This window comes from Seriola dumerili, unplaced genomic scaffold (assembly GCF_002260705.1).
Source record: "Seriola dumerili isolate Sdu_G_001 unplaced genomic scaffold, Sdu_1.0 BDQW01000149.1, whole genome shotgun sequence".
Taxonomy (NCBI): domain Eukaryota; kingdom Metazoa; phylum Chordata; class Actinopteri; order Carangiformes; family Carangidae; genus Seriola; species Seriola dumerili.
This window is the reverse complement of record NW_019174404.1, coordinates 15,014,848-15,031,854: the sequence shown is the minus strand read 5'-3', so window position 1 is coordinate 15,031,854 and position 17,007 is coordinate 15,014,848. Positions and strand designations below refer to the sequence as shown.

General features: G+C 44.0%; 1 protein-coding gene across 1 annotated transcript in view; it reads left to right on the top strand.

The window, feature by feature from the left end:
* The first annotated feature begins 8,142 nt into the window (after positions 1 to 8,142).
* LOC111225998 (AT-rich interactive domain-containing protein 1B-like) overlaps positions 8,143 to 17,007 on the top strand; it is a 178,992-nt gene continuing 170,127 nt past the window's right edge. The window contains exon 1 of the mRNA XM_022751071.1: positions 8,143 to 9,393. Within this exon, the coding sequence (XP_022606792.1) occupies positions 8,143 to 9,393 (1,251 nt within the window). The remainder of the gene's footprint in view (positions 9,394 to 17,007) is intronic.

Here is a 17,007-nt window from a genome sequence, read left to right as displayed (position 1 = left end):
CTTGCTTTTATTCTTTATTAAAACATTTTGCTGCATTAAACATGCTAATTTGTGGCTGGGTATAATTGGGGTCTTGCTTTAAAAACCTCTCCCCTGTTTGGTAGAAGATTAGGAATTTCATCTTCAGAATTATGTATAGAGTACAGTGAAAGCCCATGAAATATTCTTGCTTTCCATTATGTTTAAAGCCACTCAAGCTTATTAATGTGAAAGGAAAATGTATTATTATCCACATAACGCCATTGTTAAATGACAAAAAGATGTCAGATGGCAGCTATTTTGATTGATGGGATTGTTTGGCTGATTAGTCAGTGCTTCGGGGATCAAATTAATCAAACCAATCAGCTTTCAAACAGACAGAAAAATCCTGGTAATTCTAGTTCAGTATATTTTCAGGATTGTTAGAAATAGCCCAACATTCGCTGTCGGAGCTGCAACAGAAAAGCTGTCAAATCTTCTATACCACTACAATCAGAAATGGAACAGCAGCAAACCTAGCTTTGGACACCAGAAGGGAGAATGTGAGGCAGATAAAACCCAGCAACTCACTCAGGAATCCTCATTGATCACTGGTGGCTTTTCGTGAGCCTCAGATGTGGAGAGATCAGAGCTTCAATCTTACTATGAAATGATATCTCACAATGTGAAATGATTCCCAGATCTGCTAAAAAAAAAAATAAAAAATGTCAAAGAAAGCGCAGAGAATATTCAGGTGTCAGTATTTCTGCCTCGTTCACCTAGGGGTCTAATAAGTGATCACACAGAAAACGGGGAATCTCTCCCCCATAATGGTGAGCAACTTTTGATTTTGTGTCAAAACATATTTAAAATTTGAACAGTGCCGTCATTCCTGTGGTGTGCCGCTCTCTCCATGGGGCTTGTCACAGGAGGCGTCACGGCATGCAGCTCCAATACACGAGGCTCCTTTCATTTTTCTGTCTGACATGTTAAGTGTGATGGTACAAAGAGGTTCCATTTTAATTGTTTGGACAGATCACTCAAGGGAGAGCGGCTTTGATTTTGGGTGTTGACAGAATAGGCACAGGCTTGCTGAGTTGCTTTGGTGTCTGTCTTGCCAATTGTGGCACTGCACTGTATTGATTGTGATAGGCTGTTTACCACAGTCCGCACTTAAGCTAAAGGCCAAGCTTTGTCCAACCTTTCACAGTAGCTGTTGTTGAGGGAATTATGTTACGGGAAAGTGCTATGATGAAGAGATGACTTCTTATTGCTCCACTCTTTTGGATTTGTATGCAAAAATCCATTCAATCAAATCTTGACACTCAATCGATTTTTATTGGATAATCTTTGAAGTAGATGTGAGGAAAGCTATGCAGCAAGCTTAGTGACAAACAAGCCACTGATCTCTAAGCATGACTCCACTGTATGTGCAATATCTGTATTAAATAAGACGAATGGGCACTTGAGCTGTACCGTGTAGGCACTTTATGAAATACGGGTATACTTCGATGAAGCCTAGTGAGCAGTGAGAAATCACCTGTTGATGGGCCATAATGTAATAGAACATTCCTTTTGAATGGGCGGGAACCATAATGTCACACAGTCCATTAATATTCTCCTGCTGTGCCCACGTCTTGGCTTTCTTCTCTGGAGGAATGATGAAGGTGACGGACGATGGGGCGATGACACAAGAAAACAACTACCTTACCTCTCGTCTCCTCGCCAACTCCCCTTTCCCCCTCCCAACCCCCCACCCCCCTTCCTCTTTATTCACCTCCCATCAACCCTTCAGCACAACAGCCACAAATTACCCACTTTGCTCGCAATATTATCAGGGCTGATCGTTGATGTCCATAATTAGAGTCTTAGTGTCGTCTAGCCTCCATTAGTCTAACAATAGAGCCATGGAGCAAGGCCACTTTGGGCAAATAACATGTTGAGAACACTTGACTTTTGTGAAGAGATAGTGAAAAGCATCTGAGGCCATAACTGATCCAAACAGCCTTGAATAGTTGTGTGGTGGCTGGCTCTGTGAAAGCCGTGGATAGGCAGACAGCGGAATCATCTCCATCGCAGAAAACACACATATACACGGCGGAGATGCATAGGAGGCAATCACAAGCAGAAACACAGACACACACGTCTTCATGCTCAAATGGTGACAGTGTTTTCCCTCTCTGTGCCCATATTCCTTTGACAAAGACACAAATACAAATATCATCACACTTCACGCTGCAGCCTAGTGGAGCTTGTATTTCAATCACACAGCGTTAGATAGCTCGCTGCTGTGATTCCTTCCAGGCTACGGAGAGAGAGAGCACTTTCTGTATACTGAGCCCAGGCCCCGTTTGATCTCCGTCATCACCCCTCTAAGACATCATTGTGTAACACTGTAAAAGCGGACGGCTTCATGGAGCGAAGGAAATATCAAGGAAGTTATTCATAAATATTAGATAATATCAAAACAGCCGGTTGCTCTCAGACTCTGAGCTCCTGGGTCAAGCCATCCACATCCCTTTGATTTTTGTTCTTCCACTCAGGCTGAGCATGGAGGATTGAGCATGCATTGAAATTGAAGCCCCCCCCCCCCCTTTAAAGAGCTGGAAAACAGGGGAAAAAAAACACGTAGAGTCCAATTCTGTTACTAATAAGCCGCTAATAAAGCACAAATCTTCTGTTTTGTTTCATTTCTGATCAACACTTTTCATTATTCATAATTCTCTTGTTTTGATTACCGTCCCTAACGCACAGCGTGCCGAACCTGAGGAAATTAATAGGCAGCATTCTCCAAACTCTTCCTCCTCTCCTCCGGAACTGACACAAATTGGTGAAATATCACTTTGATCATGCCTCCTGAACAACAAACAAAACACAAACCTAATTAGCCTAATTCAAAATCGTTCCAAATGCCTCTGTTTGTTATGAAAGCCTTCCTTCTGAGTGCCGTTGTTAAAGATACAACTAAGTTGGACAAGCGTCAGTCTTTTACCTCTGTGTATTTGCTTGTGCGTGTGTGTGTATGTGTGTGTGTTTGAGGGTGTGGGTCAACTAAGAAAATGAGTCCCCAAATGTGTCATGTGACCTTTGACCTCACAATTGACAGAAGGCATGGGGCACCAGTCAGTCTGATGCATCGGTCTTCTTGCTCAACGTGTGCCAGAAAGGAGAGCAAAGCTAACCTGCCTTAAACAGACTTGCAGGCTGTAGTGGATTTTTCGATGTGGGAGAGCTCGCTTAGCTGACTCCTTTGTTGATGTTACTCATCCCATCTGGGTAGAAATGTCAAGTGGCAGGGGAATGGAAAAGCTGTCTAATTTTTTTGCACCATAGTTTTTTCAACCCAAGTAAAAATAAAAATGGGTGTAGGATCTGCTAGTATACTTACTATAAACGGGATAAATGATCATATGATTGCGTTTATAATTTGCATGTCTTATTGAGTTTTTATTATAGTCTTGATGATCACATCAGCAAGCTTTTATGTAAAGTCATGAATATGCTAAGTCCACCATGAAATAAGCAAAGTGCTTGCCTTTTGCTGCTGGTGCCTCTAATTTGCTGTAAAAGTTGACGCATCGTATCAGCGTCTGTTTGCCAGTAGGGATTTTACCAAGGGCAGCAATGCACCAAAGCTATACAGCATTTGAAGTGTTCACTTACTGCAAGCAGCATGAAGTCTACCTTGCAATGCTAGCGGATTAGCTCACGTTGCCTCGCTAACATATGCAATGACTGCCGGCGAGCTCTTCCCCATTAGGTTGGCACATCAAAGGCGGCGGGAGAAGTTCTTCACAGGCAGTTAAAAGTGGGCTCAGTGTGGATCTTGTAAATACCGTCTTTGAGTCTGTGCCTCTCGGGGGACACTTCACACACTCCTCCAGTCAGTAGAAGGGAGGGAGGGAAGGAGAGGAGCAGTGACTGGGGGGGACAGGGTGGGTATGGGCTAGGAGAGGGTGGAGGTGCGGGGGGGTTTCTGAGAGCCCACTCCCCTGTCACCATCGGGATCGGATCCGTGTGGATGAAGAAAATCACTCTCCTCTCCCTGTCTGCATCTTGCTCTCATCGTCTTCCTCCCCTTCACACTTCACATGATAGCTGACAGTGAAAGTAGAGCATAGCTGTTTTCCGTTTTCTTTTGAGTCATGTTTTTCATAACACATAAATAGAGCATGTGGCGTCCTGGGAATTCTGTGATTCTGTGTTTCAGTATACAGGCGGACACAATAGCATCCACTCTTCTCAAGTGTTGTTGAAAACATTTTATCCATCATAGCCGTTTGTAGGGCTCTGGTGAGGCCCTCAAGTCCACAAGGAGCAGAAAGGAATAAGAGATGTGTTTTATTACCAGCCACACGAACATACACACACACACACACACACACACACACACACACACACACACACACACACAGAGACACACATATACTGTATGCTCCCAAGCCCATCTTTGCCTGGTTTTGCAGACTGATCAATGCAAATGCTGTTATTTACCCAAGCCTGAAATGAAAAGACTATGGATCAATTTGATGCACTTCCATAGGGTGTTCTCACAATAGCTGGCTGGCTTTTTGTCTCAGCTACACCCCCCCTCCATTTTCTCCTTATCCATCCCCCCCCCATCTTGAACAAGACCCCCCCCCCCCCAAACCCCTTCAACATCACAAATGCAAACTATACTACCATGCTGCCTCTCACGTACACAAACCATCATCTATGCATTTTCTCTCTGCATGCTCTTTTTCGTTCAAACACACCCACAGTGTGACACCGGGGCTGCATCCGTCTGAGCTGTGTGTGTGTATGTGTATCTGGGTGTACATGTGTGTGTTTTGGGCTGACCCACTTTCTGTGCTTGCCCAGGCTTGTGCTGCTGCTGCTGCTGCTGCTGCTGTCTGCTGTGCTGTGCTGTTCTTTGCTGTGCTGCAAGGGGGAGATCCCTGCAGACTCCCCCAGAACAGACTCCAGCTCTCCTCCTGACAGACACTCACCGTGGCATGTTATCCCCCTGCGGATTGGAGACCTCTGCCTCTCTGTCAGTGCTTGTATGTGTGTGTGTGTGTGTGTGTGTGTGTGTGCGTTTCAGATACACCTTGATGCAGATGCATGAATGAATACTCACAAAATTGCATGCACAGGGTGCACAGGCTGTAACAACATCGTTGCCAACATGCACACACACACACACACACACACACACACACACACACACACACACACACACACACACACTCACGCACATATTCAAAGCACATACCATCCCAGATCTGTATATTTTTAATTCCATCCACCCTCCTCCGGCTCCTCCTCCTCTCTTCCCTGTGTTTGTCTGGAGTTATTGTTTCAATCTTGCTGCATCAGGGGGCCCCTGAAGGTTATAAATTAAACATAAATGCAAATGCGCTGAGCCATTGCCCTCCTCCACCTCCCTCCTCCCCGCACACACACCCATCCTCGCCATTCAAACAGATCAGTGTGTCTGCGAATTAATAGGAGAACAGTGGGCTTTTTTTAATGAGCGAGAGAGGGAAATTAGAGTTGCAAAGCCACAGCGCGGCACACCCAGAGCTGCAGCCGAGGCAACGGCTTGAAAAGCCGGGCGCCATCATAGAATATGCTAATGCCCGAGGTCCCCTCACTGTCAGCCTTAGTGATGCTCTAGATGAGATCAGAGCTGAGGCTTTGATCTGGGACGCTGATGGGAGCCAGAATCGTCATGTGCACAAAGTACAGAGAGCAGGAAGGGTGTGGATGAGGCTTGTTCTAATCAGAAAAGGTGCACATAACCAGTGATGATGACACTTAACACATAGAAATCCTTAATCATTTAAGGAGATATAGTTTTGCCTCTACTCAGATACACACATCAACAGCAGTCACTTTATGTCACCTATACATTTTCTCTCACACACTCACAGGGGATGTAAATGTGATGTCTTCTCAGGTTGTCCTATAGATAAACGGCCATCTGGTGTGGTGTTGCTATAGGATGGGCCTGAGCATACTGAATGGTGAACACCATGGAGACTTTGTAGTTGGAACATAACAATGTTATAGCTTTTATTCTCTGCCATATGGGCTCATAAAGACAAACGGTAGGGAAAGGTTTCTGGGGATGTCACTTGCTTTTATTTGTCTCCAAAGCAACGAGTGAGCTTTCATTTGGAAAAACTGTATTAAGCCTCTTGCTGTTATGTGAAAATATGAATTTGTGATTTGGGGGGAAAAAAATCACAAATTTATACTTTGACATTTTCTCCTTATTCAGTTCTGTCCTACTTGAATACCAAGTATGTTTCTGCTTATTTTTTAAATACATTTTCTTTTTCTAAAGCTCCAACTTGTACTAACACTGTATCTCCAGCAGGGGTCTTCCCATTGTCACGGACATGGCTTCATAGTGAATTATCCTCCACTATACACAAAGTATGCCAGAAGTATTAGGCAGAGTGAATTGTACCTCCTTATTTTGAACATGTGTGACCTAAAGCAACAGTTAGGTGTTAAAAAATGTGGTTATCGCTACCTCTGTAGTCATCAACATTACTGTAGCCCTCATTTCCTCTGCCACTGGCATCATCTTCCTCACATGTGTTCCCACCACCAGTCGTCATCATCATTATCATGGCTATCCTCAGCACAACTCTCATCCCCAAATCCTTCTCTTCCCCTCCAACCCCCCCCCCCCCTCCACCCCCTCTTTCATCCGCAGCTCCCTCTGTTGATCAAATGCATCTGATCTCATCAAAGCGGACCCTCTGCTCATTCAAGTCCCAACAGACACCCCGGCTTCTTTACTAAGCACTATTTTACATTCATGTTTGAATACCACTGATGGGAGAGCATATCTTGTAGACTTTGGTTTTGTGTGGTCCAACACTGCAGCCTGAGGTTGATCTTTTTTTTTTCCTTCTTTTTTCATTTCATTGTCATTATCACTTCAGACAAGTTTGTCTCTGACAAATAAATTGAAGGGAGGATATTAAAGAATGTAGCCTTTTAAGACCCTAATGAAGACTGGCTTTAATATTCATATTGCATTCCTATGGAGACTTACAGTGATTTCATACTAACCTAATTGTACTGAATGGCAATTTTTTATCTGCTATCACATTGAATAGTTCTGAGGAATATCATATAGTTTATAGTTGGAGATATTTCCTTGGTATCCAGCTTATTGCAGGACTGCTGTGCTTCTTTGTTGAAGGGGAACATTATGCCTTTTCAGTCTGAAAAGAAGTGGTTGGCAGTGGATGGCGTAGTGGATGAACTCTGTGCTTACAGATATTACAACATTATAGCTGCTATAAAGTGTGATTACATTCTTATTCCGATGGCAACATTATTGCGCACAGCTTGTGGTTGCGTGTCCAACTCCTGTCAGAGCTGCAGAGAACTGGCTTGAGCCGAGGGACAGAGATGGTGGGAAGAGGGAAAATCAGATCTGGATAATTGCGTAGAAACTCGCTCGCGCAAAGTTAACATCTTGTGGTGCGTTTATTTGAAGGATCTGTGCGCGGAGGAACAGCGTCCGTGCGTAATTTAGGAATCACAACATTTTTCCGGTTATTGGTTGTTTGAAAAATAAAATGCACCTTAAACTCAAGGGAAGGAGTCAGTCCTTGTCCGCCTGACACGCAGTTATTGAACGAAATCTCGATGTTATTCTGAAAATAAGGAAATGTGTGTCATGTCAAGATGCTGCCACGTCAGTATATCTTTTTTTATTGTAAAACCAGCCTGCAAATCATCGTAAAAAAAACAGAAACAAAATGCAGTGTGCGTTATGGCTCGCTACTCCAGTCCGGATTTTCCATGTGAGGCGCGCCGGAGCCCTGGAGGTGGATAAGCTGGTAGAGCCCGCTCTCTCTCATGCCATGCTGGGCCACAAGGGCTCCGGGAGACGCTGCTACATATTACCGAGAACCGGGATGGAGGAGAGGCGGAGGGGGGAAGAAAAAAAAGTTTCGTTTAAACCTGGCAGAGAAACTCTCAACATGAAGCCTCACTGACGCACCATTTCACGACAACAACAGCAACACCAGCGCTAGAACAAAGCTTGCTTTTCCACTGAATATATTTTTCACCACCCAGCTTGTGTTTTTCTTCCCCTCTTGTATCATTTTCTGTGTGCAAGGCTGGTCGGAGCTTGCTGTCACTGCGCGCTGAGATGTTGGAGTGACCATGGCTGCGCAAGTGGCATCGGCTCCGACCAGAACTAATAACAAAAATAAGAAATTATCCAGCGGTTTGGGTCCGGAGCTCAATTCGGGGAAATCCGGAGGAGGCGGAGGAGGAGGGACCGTACAGCGAACTGGACCGATGCTGGGTGCCGGAGATGGGACTCTGAATAATGTAGACCATCACCGCCGAAACGAGCTCAACATGGTCCATTCAACTTCCACGACTCACAACGCTCCGGACGGCCACGACAAGGATGGGAATAACCTTACGTCCGCCTCGGCGTCGACTAATTCAACCACTTCCTCGATGGAAACGGGTTTGATCGCGAACCACAAGCTGAAATGTGTGGGGAGCGGAGATTCCCCTCAGTCCCAACCGCTGCCTCAGCAGCAGCCGCCGCCGCAATTCGGCCAATTTGCGCCACATCAGCAGCGACAGATCCAAAGTAATAACACCGCCAATAACAACGGCCAGGGGCCTCGGGGGGACAGGGGTATGGATCACCAACACCACGGTGGCAAAGAGAACCTGTTGGGGGGGCACGGGGAGCCACAGCAGCAGCACATGCCAGGGAAAGGTGAGGGGGACCTCACCTGTAAACCCGCGGAGAGGATGACGAGTACCAGGTACGAACATTCTAACTTGGGGCCAACTACTAACAACTCAGAGTTTAATAACAACTATTATACTCCAAGGCCCTGTTATGAGCAACATGGCGGACAGCAGCAACAAAGCGGTGGGATGGGGATAACGCACTCCTCGGCGCATAACAGCATGGAGAACTCCCACGAAGCGGGGTTCCACAACAGCCAGTACAACCAATACCCGGCGTACCGGGCGGGCTACGGCGGCGGGGCCTACGGGATGATGGGCCCCTCTGGATGCCGGCAACCAGGGAACATGATGATGGGCAGCAACTCCTCAACAAGCCACGGCAAGTCTCCACTGGGAGCTGGTTCGGGTGGCTTTCAGAGGTTCCCGGGACAAACTCAGCAGCAACAGCATCCCTCAGGGGCCACCCCGACCCTCAACCAGCTGCTGACGTCCCCCAGCCCCATGATGCGGGGTTATGGCGGTGCCTATCAAGACTACAGTGGCCCCACGGCGCAGCAGCAAGCCGGTATGGGCCTGGGGAAAGATGTGGGGGCCCAGTACGGAGCAGCCTCGGCTCACGTCTGGGGAGGACAGCAGAGAAACCACCCTCACTCAATGAGCCCGGGAAACGGAGGGCCAGGCCTCGGCAGGACGCAGGTGAGTTTTGGGAACTTCAGTCAGGCGCATCAGTGAACTTGAGTTTCCCAGCGCTGATATGTCACTCATAATTATGGTGTTGTGTCTGTGTGTGTGTGCGCGCGCGTGTGTGTGTGTTGACAAAAACAGTCGCTGTACCTCGGACAACGTCCATTATGTGCTGAAGTTTGTACGTGAATTATTCGAAAAATAACGTGGGTTAATATTTTATCAAGCCATTTATATGCAGAAGAAAAGCCATTACAGGCTGGCTACATAATTCTGACTTGTGTAAACCTGTCAAATATTAGACCTACATGAGTTTTAGTTTGACAGAAAGAGACCTCGCATTTATTTATTAAAAAAGCAGCTTCATTGATAAGGCCATTTTAATTAGCTTAAAATAATTAAAAGGCTGCATCAGAGGGTGTGTTTCTATCACCACATTTCAGTAGTTGATATTTCAGTTGTGTGTTCTCCGTATTGTTTCATTTTTAGTTTTAGTGGACTAAAAAATAACATTCATGTTGGGCAGATTCACCTCTCTGCCGACGTGGTGTCAGACACGTTGCGAAACGCCCTGTTTAGAGGACGTGTTGTAGCCTATTCGAGGCGCTCGTCGAACAAAGTAAAATATTGCTATAGAAAATGCACATGAATACTCAAGAGAAACGCTAATGTACCATAATACTTCCAATCTCCTGACTTTTTTAAAAAATTTTTTTAACCGATTTGAAAAATCAAGCGGACACTGCGGCCGTGCAAAGTCGGCACGTCCCTCTCAGTGCGCTCCGTGTCGAGCCGGAGCGCTTCTGTGCGCCTCGTTTATTCCCATGCAGCTCTGCTCAGGATTTGAATAGTGGAGGTAAACTGGCTAAAAGCTCTCCGTACTCCTGGCTCACAGTTGACACCCAGTCTGCCATCTGATTGGCTCCCCGTGGCCCCGCTGGGCAGACTGCACTTCGGGAAAAAAGAGGAGCATTCTTGCAGGGATCTTTGGCCATGGCGCTGTTGTGATGCTGCATTCACGTCTTATGGGAATACTCCAGACTTGGAGGCCATCCAACGCAATAATTGAAGTTTTATGAAGGTTTAGGCTGCTCCTTATAATTATTCTCATAATTTTTCCTCACTGAACAGACATACAAAAACACTGCAGTGTCAGCTCTCAATGAAAAATAGATAATGTGTTTTAATGTAGAGTTAAATTAGAGATCTTAAATTACTTTTTATACAGTGAAGATAGTCCAGTTTTGTTTGTTCTGTTTGATACAAATTCAGAATGCACATATGATGTTAAAGCATTATGAAATTGTTTGTGCTCTAACATTTTGGAATATAAGGAAACACTTGTTCCTGCAGCTCCCTTATTCACAGTTAACCACAGTTTTACATAATAACCCCTGAAGCTGACTTTTACTGTTGGGCGCTGCAGCAGCTGGGGTTGAATGCCTTGCTGGAGGGCACTCAAGCTGCAACACTGGAGGAAAGGAAGCAAGTGTTACTAATTATTCAACTAGTCCTCCTTCTGTTTTGAGGGACTGCAATCAAGAGTTCCTGGGTGTTCCCGAACCCTGTGCTGAAATACTTCTCTAATTGTGTTGTCAATAGTGTGCAGTTCTGCAGCCAGGGGAGCGAGTTGCTGCCAGTTCAGAACTCTGGACCAAGACCCCACAGTGTTTCTCCATAAGAGCCGTCATTCTGCAGTTGTTTTTGACGCACTATATTATGCGCACTGCTGGATGGCACATCTGTACGACTGGAGGGCTAGGTGGTTGAGCATAGCTTATACTGTCTGCCTCTCACAAAACAAAAGCAGTTCATTAGCCTACATTGTTTCAATCAAAGGCAATTTGCGTTGTATGCTGGGAAAATGAAGTGAATGTTATGGCGTGGGAGGGTTTGCTGTGGTATTGATTGTAGCAAATTATGTGCTGATAAGATGGTCACCGGAAACCTACAGTAATCTCACTCCTTATTACAATAATTATTAGCGGTTGTGTGTATTTGGTATTAAATATACATATTTATTAAAGTCATTTTAATGAATCCTTCAGTCGGAGCGTACAGCTTATATGAGCCAAACTCATGTATTGTTAGTGCCAATAATTATTCCAACAAACCAGCCCCTAAAACAAATCTTACATTTAAGATTTTATGCTGCAAATCTTTGTGTTTTTTTTTCTTTTTTTTTTCTTTTTTCAGTTCTCCACTTTAGGAATAAGTGCATGTGCTACTGTGTTTTTTCTTGACTCGACCAACATTTCAGCAGCAGTATATTCACGCTACAAAAGCCCTATGTTTAATTCATATTTGGAGCAGCAGCACTGCTCTCCTGTGCACTGACAGGCTGTGTGAGAAAGGCGAGCGGTGTAGTGCATAATACTGCCTCCAAATTGGCCCCGTGATATGACTGCGCTTCACTTCAGAGTGCGTTTGGTCGGAGCACGCCTCTGTCACCTGTTGGCACAGTTTCCCCTCTTTCAAATTCAATTTCCCTCCCCACTGCCTCTCTTCAGGAGCAAGCTGTGAGCGAAACGAGTGCACCTCATTTACACTGCTGTCTCCCCCCCTCACGCTCACTTGTCTGGCCACTCACCAAAATGAAGACAGAGCCCCACCACTGTGTGTGTGTGTGTGTGTGTGTGTGTGTATGTTGTGTGTGTGTGCACACATCAGAGATACATGAGATATTTAGGTGTGTGTTGAATCTGCTCTCATCACAATGACATTGTCCTAGTTTTTCAAATTACCATGGCCTATTTGATTGAGGGAAAACAGAACAATATTCAGTGTTTAGTTTGTGACCTTCTGCGTGAATGTTTGTCTGCACTTCAGCTGCTTTAAATCCAGGCCATTCCTACTCAGCGTGTGTTTTTCTTCCTCACGTACAGCATCTACCTATGGCAATAATATAACAGCATATGTGCAATCCAAATGACTTATTTAAGTTTATTTCATAAATCAAACAGCATTTTCTGTCTCATCCTATATGTGTAACAAGGATCCGTCTGTTATCCACTAATCAGAACAAACACAACACACACACAGAACAATAAAAGTAATTAGTAGATAATAATGAGGGCCTAGCAAGTTGGAAATAGAGTGTTGTTGCTTAGATAATTACAGCAGCAACTCATTTAAAATCTGACCTAATAAAACAAAAATGAATGGATATCTACAGTACAGTTTCTACTAATTTATCACTATTATGCTCAGTGTTTTGCCTTTGTTTTCTTTAGAATCGGAATCAAAGCTCAGTAGTTCTACATATCAAAGACGAGACCCAATCCCATCCTTGGTAATGTGCTTACCTTGAAATGATCCCTGCTTCGCAGTGCTCTCCAGTGCATACTGTTTACATTTCTCTCTTATGAATTATTAGTGTGATACGAACAAAGACTTTATAATGGGAGCTATGCATCAATGTCACATTGTATTATGCGGCTATCTCAGGGAGCCTTGTGCATAGTGATGGGCCTGACTGTGGCTGCTGGAATTTAATTTATGGTGCATGTTCTGCATCGGACAGACAGCCCATGGGGTCTGGTCAGGAAATGGGCACGCAGGTGTGTGTGTGTGTTTGGGTGCTTCTCTTTATTCTGGGTGTGTGTTTAATATGTGTGCTCATGTGTGTCCTTGAGTGTGTGTCCCTTCTCTCTGTCTCTCTGTTTGTGTGTCTGTGTGTGTGTGAGTGTGTACACAGGCAGGAGCAGGCTAAGCCCCTTCGTCAGCACTAAGCAGTCCAACCTCAACCCCGCCCCTCTCACAATGTGCCTCTCTCTCGCCCACTCTCTGCCCCCTCCCGTCAGTCGTTTGTTTATGTTGTTTTGTTTACATCTCTGTCTTGGCCAGCCAGCACAGTGCTGATTAGCAACACTAGAGTGAAATTTCAATTTACTCTGTTGCGTCCGATAAGGACCCCGTGCAGCGTTTTTCATCTTCCTTGGATGAAACACAGAGCCTGCTTAGGTAATTGGCAGGCGCATGTTATCCCTGGTCTGCATGTGGTTTCCACAAGACGCCATTTAATTCTGATTTAAAAAAATAATAATAATGAAAATTTAACTGTCCAGTTACATCACTGGACATAAGCTCATGTATTATTAGCTGGCTAATAAGATAATTGTAGTTTTTCTGCCTGGCCCCACTGTGCACTCACAACATCCCCTGGAGTCAAAGGTTGATGTGTAAACGCCCTGAAGAAAGGATTTAATTACTGCATGCAGGCGTTGATTTGGTGTCAGCTGTTTCTTAGCTCTGTCTTATCCAAAGTGTCGGTGTCAGGAGTTAGCAGAAAAATCAAAACCAAAGCAATTTTGGGGGAAGAAAGTTAATTGTTCATTTGGGAGAATTTGACTTTTCCATGTGGCTGAGGTAGTGCAAAGCCTTTTGGGTTTGATTTGATTGTCATTTCAATTTCATTTCTCAACCTTATTTAGTCTATGTCAGCAGAGGTGGATTCTACTGAGGATGACCATTTATGAAAACTAGAGCCATCCTCTGGCATTCTGAGATTTGTGGGATTTATCTCAGGTTTTATTGGATCAGATGCAGATATAGATGAGCTATAGATACAGCACCTAACAACTACTGCCAATAGTTTCTTTCTTTTACAGCCATGAGTCCATCAAAAACAAAGAAAACTTTAAAAAACGTCACAGCAAACAAATTGCAAATTACTGTTCCCTCCCTCCTGTATCAGCCGAGTTAAACTGAATAAACATGCTTCTCTGATTTTGTTCACAGTTACACATAACAGCAAAAATGAAGTCTTCAATAATTTAACAGTGCTGGGCATATTGATATTGTTCTAAACTGCCAGCTTATACTGACTGTATTTCATGTAGCCTGAACACTAAAACAAAGAAAAGCTCTTGTCAGTATTACAACAATCATGTAAATCACAAATTTAACGTGGATGCAAAGCTTTATATCGCAGCAGATCTTTTGCTTTTGTCATTATTTATTCAACAAATGCACTTCCACTAATATTTATGTATTACAACATTTTTAAAAAAACAAAAAACACATTGAACACAAAAAAGTGTAACTTCGGTGGTTTCATGTTTTTTGTATGTTGATTTTATTGAAGCTTCATTTGTCTCTTTCATCTCATTGGCTCATGATTTACAAAAACATACTTGCATGGAGACGTAGTTGCCGTCTTCTTTGTGTGAGCAGAGACGGGGGGAGTATAGGAAGGCCACAGATGAAGAAATGTAGGCGATATTTGAAGTGAGTCACATGGAGGGCTGCTGACTTCTCAGGAATGGGCCTGGCTGAGTTCACAGAGAGAGAGAGGGAGAGAGAGAGAGAGAGTAAGATAGGGAGAGAATCAGGATCTGAACTCTGGCAAATGTCAGCCTAGTTAAAATCCTCTCCCTCTGGATCTCACCCTGCTTCAGCCTTGTGAACGATGCAAGGAAAAAGAAGTATTTACGAGTTGTTGGGCTCCCCCTCCCCAAAAGCCCTCCCCCACCCACACATATACACACACACACACACACACACACACAAATATATTAGGTTTCCTCACTTACTAGTGTGTCTGTGTGGCTGGCAGAGTGCCAGAGCGCATGGCGGTGGGTGCTATGGTGGTGCCCCAAACTTCCCCCCCACCCCTCACCCCTTCACAGCCAGCACCCTGACCTTCACATATGCTAATTAGCCACGTGGAGCTGCTGAATGGAGGGTTCCCCTCCTCCTTCTCATCCCAAAGGAGGGGTGATCTTTCTTTCTTTCCTTCTTTGAGTATTTTCTAAATAAATGTATGGCAGTTAATGTCTACTTTACCAAACAGATGGTTCTCTGTACATATTGTTTTCACTTTTGCAGCCCTCTCTTTTTGTCTTCTGTTTTCTTTTTAAATACAGTCCCTCCTCTTTTATCTGCCTCTGTGTCCCTGGCTCTCAGTAGCTAGCTAGGTCTCCCAAGGGATCAGCAGTCAGTTCAGAGGTATTTAGACAACCAACATATCCTATTGAATATTTATACGCTATACTGAACAGATCTACTACCATAACTGCTGCCTTCCCTTGTTCCCTTGTGTCCTCTCTGGCCAGCAGTGGAGGAAATGGGAAGCATACGGGTCAGCCCCTCCAGAAATGAGCAATTTTGTGATTGCAGCAATTAATTCCAATTCAAAGACACAGCGTGACATTTTTAAGATCCAACCAAACTCGCCACCGCTTTCCTCTTTGTATAATAGAACTAATGGTCCGACAGTTCAGCTATACAAAAGGGAAGAGAAGAGGATAATTGGCAGATTATCCTGGGAGTTTTATTTATTTATATGAATTTAGAAGATTTTTGCAGCACAATATTTTCCATTAAGGCTTTGTATTATTATATATTATTAGAATTTCTGCTAACCTTGAGCAAAAAGAACCAATAACAAAATGAGCACATTTCAAATAAAACTTAGAGGTGAGGGTGAAAGTATTTTTAGACGCAAATCCAATCACAGATTTTCCTTGTTTTGTAAATTCAGGCTACTGTCTTTTTATTTACTGTAAAAAGACATCATTTTTAAGTGGTTTCTGTTTCATTAGCTGTGTTTATTATTACAGCATGTAACAATATGTAACTCACAAGTGGATGTCATTAACACTTAAGTACTTTTTTTTCATTGTTTGGTTCTCACAGTGTGCTGCAAAAAAATCAACAACCTGCTGCATAATCTTGCATCTTTGGTCACATCAGTGATAAAAATGTAAATGCATGTAATCTATACAGTCGACGTGTGTGTGTGTGTGACTTTACACATGAACTGCGTGCCGTCACCATCCTCCCATCCTCTCACCAGCCTGTGAGAAAATCATCATCATCATCATCATCAACATGATCATCATCATCACCATCATCTGTCACTTTACACATCAAAGCCTCTGCAGTCCTCTCTGTTTCCAGACTGTAGACTGTGCACTCCAGTTACACGTCTTGCTGTTTGGTTTGAGTTGATCCTAATCAGCGTTGGCACGGTGGGACAATTTGCTCAGCTACAAAAAAAAAAAAAATACAACCAAACAGCACCAGCAAGGCGCTGTCTGTCGTTTGTGAAGCACAGAGAGACAAAAATAGAAAAACGATGGGACACGGACAACGCACCGAGTTTCTGTTAATGAGTTTTGTCTGCTTCTTCGGGTCGTTTCTTTTTCTCTGCGAGTCCCACTTCTTTTTTTTTTTTTTTCATCCTCTTCTTTCTCTCACACACATACACTTAAACAAACACTTATGTGTGCACATCTTTCTCTGTCTTTTGTGTTGACTGGTCAACCATGTATTTTTCCCAGCCACAACATGTTCCTTTCATCTTCTTTCTTTCCTACCAATGCTAGGATTGTCCATTACAGCTTAGTGTGTGTGTGTGTGAACAGAGCTGGTATGTGGATATATTGTTGATTTATAGACACCAGTCACGGCAGGACACTCGTGGTCACTCCTGGCTTAACGCTACTCATTTAGATCAATTTTATCACAGCAATTTAGGAAACAACTTCACACCACATCCTCTTCCAAAGACATACACATTTATAGACACACACACATATGCATAGTTGACACTGGTCACTGGAGAAACTGTATGTGGGAGGAGATGTTATGTTAGAAATTTAGTTTTAATGTGTTGCAGTG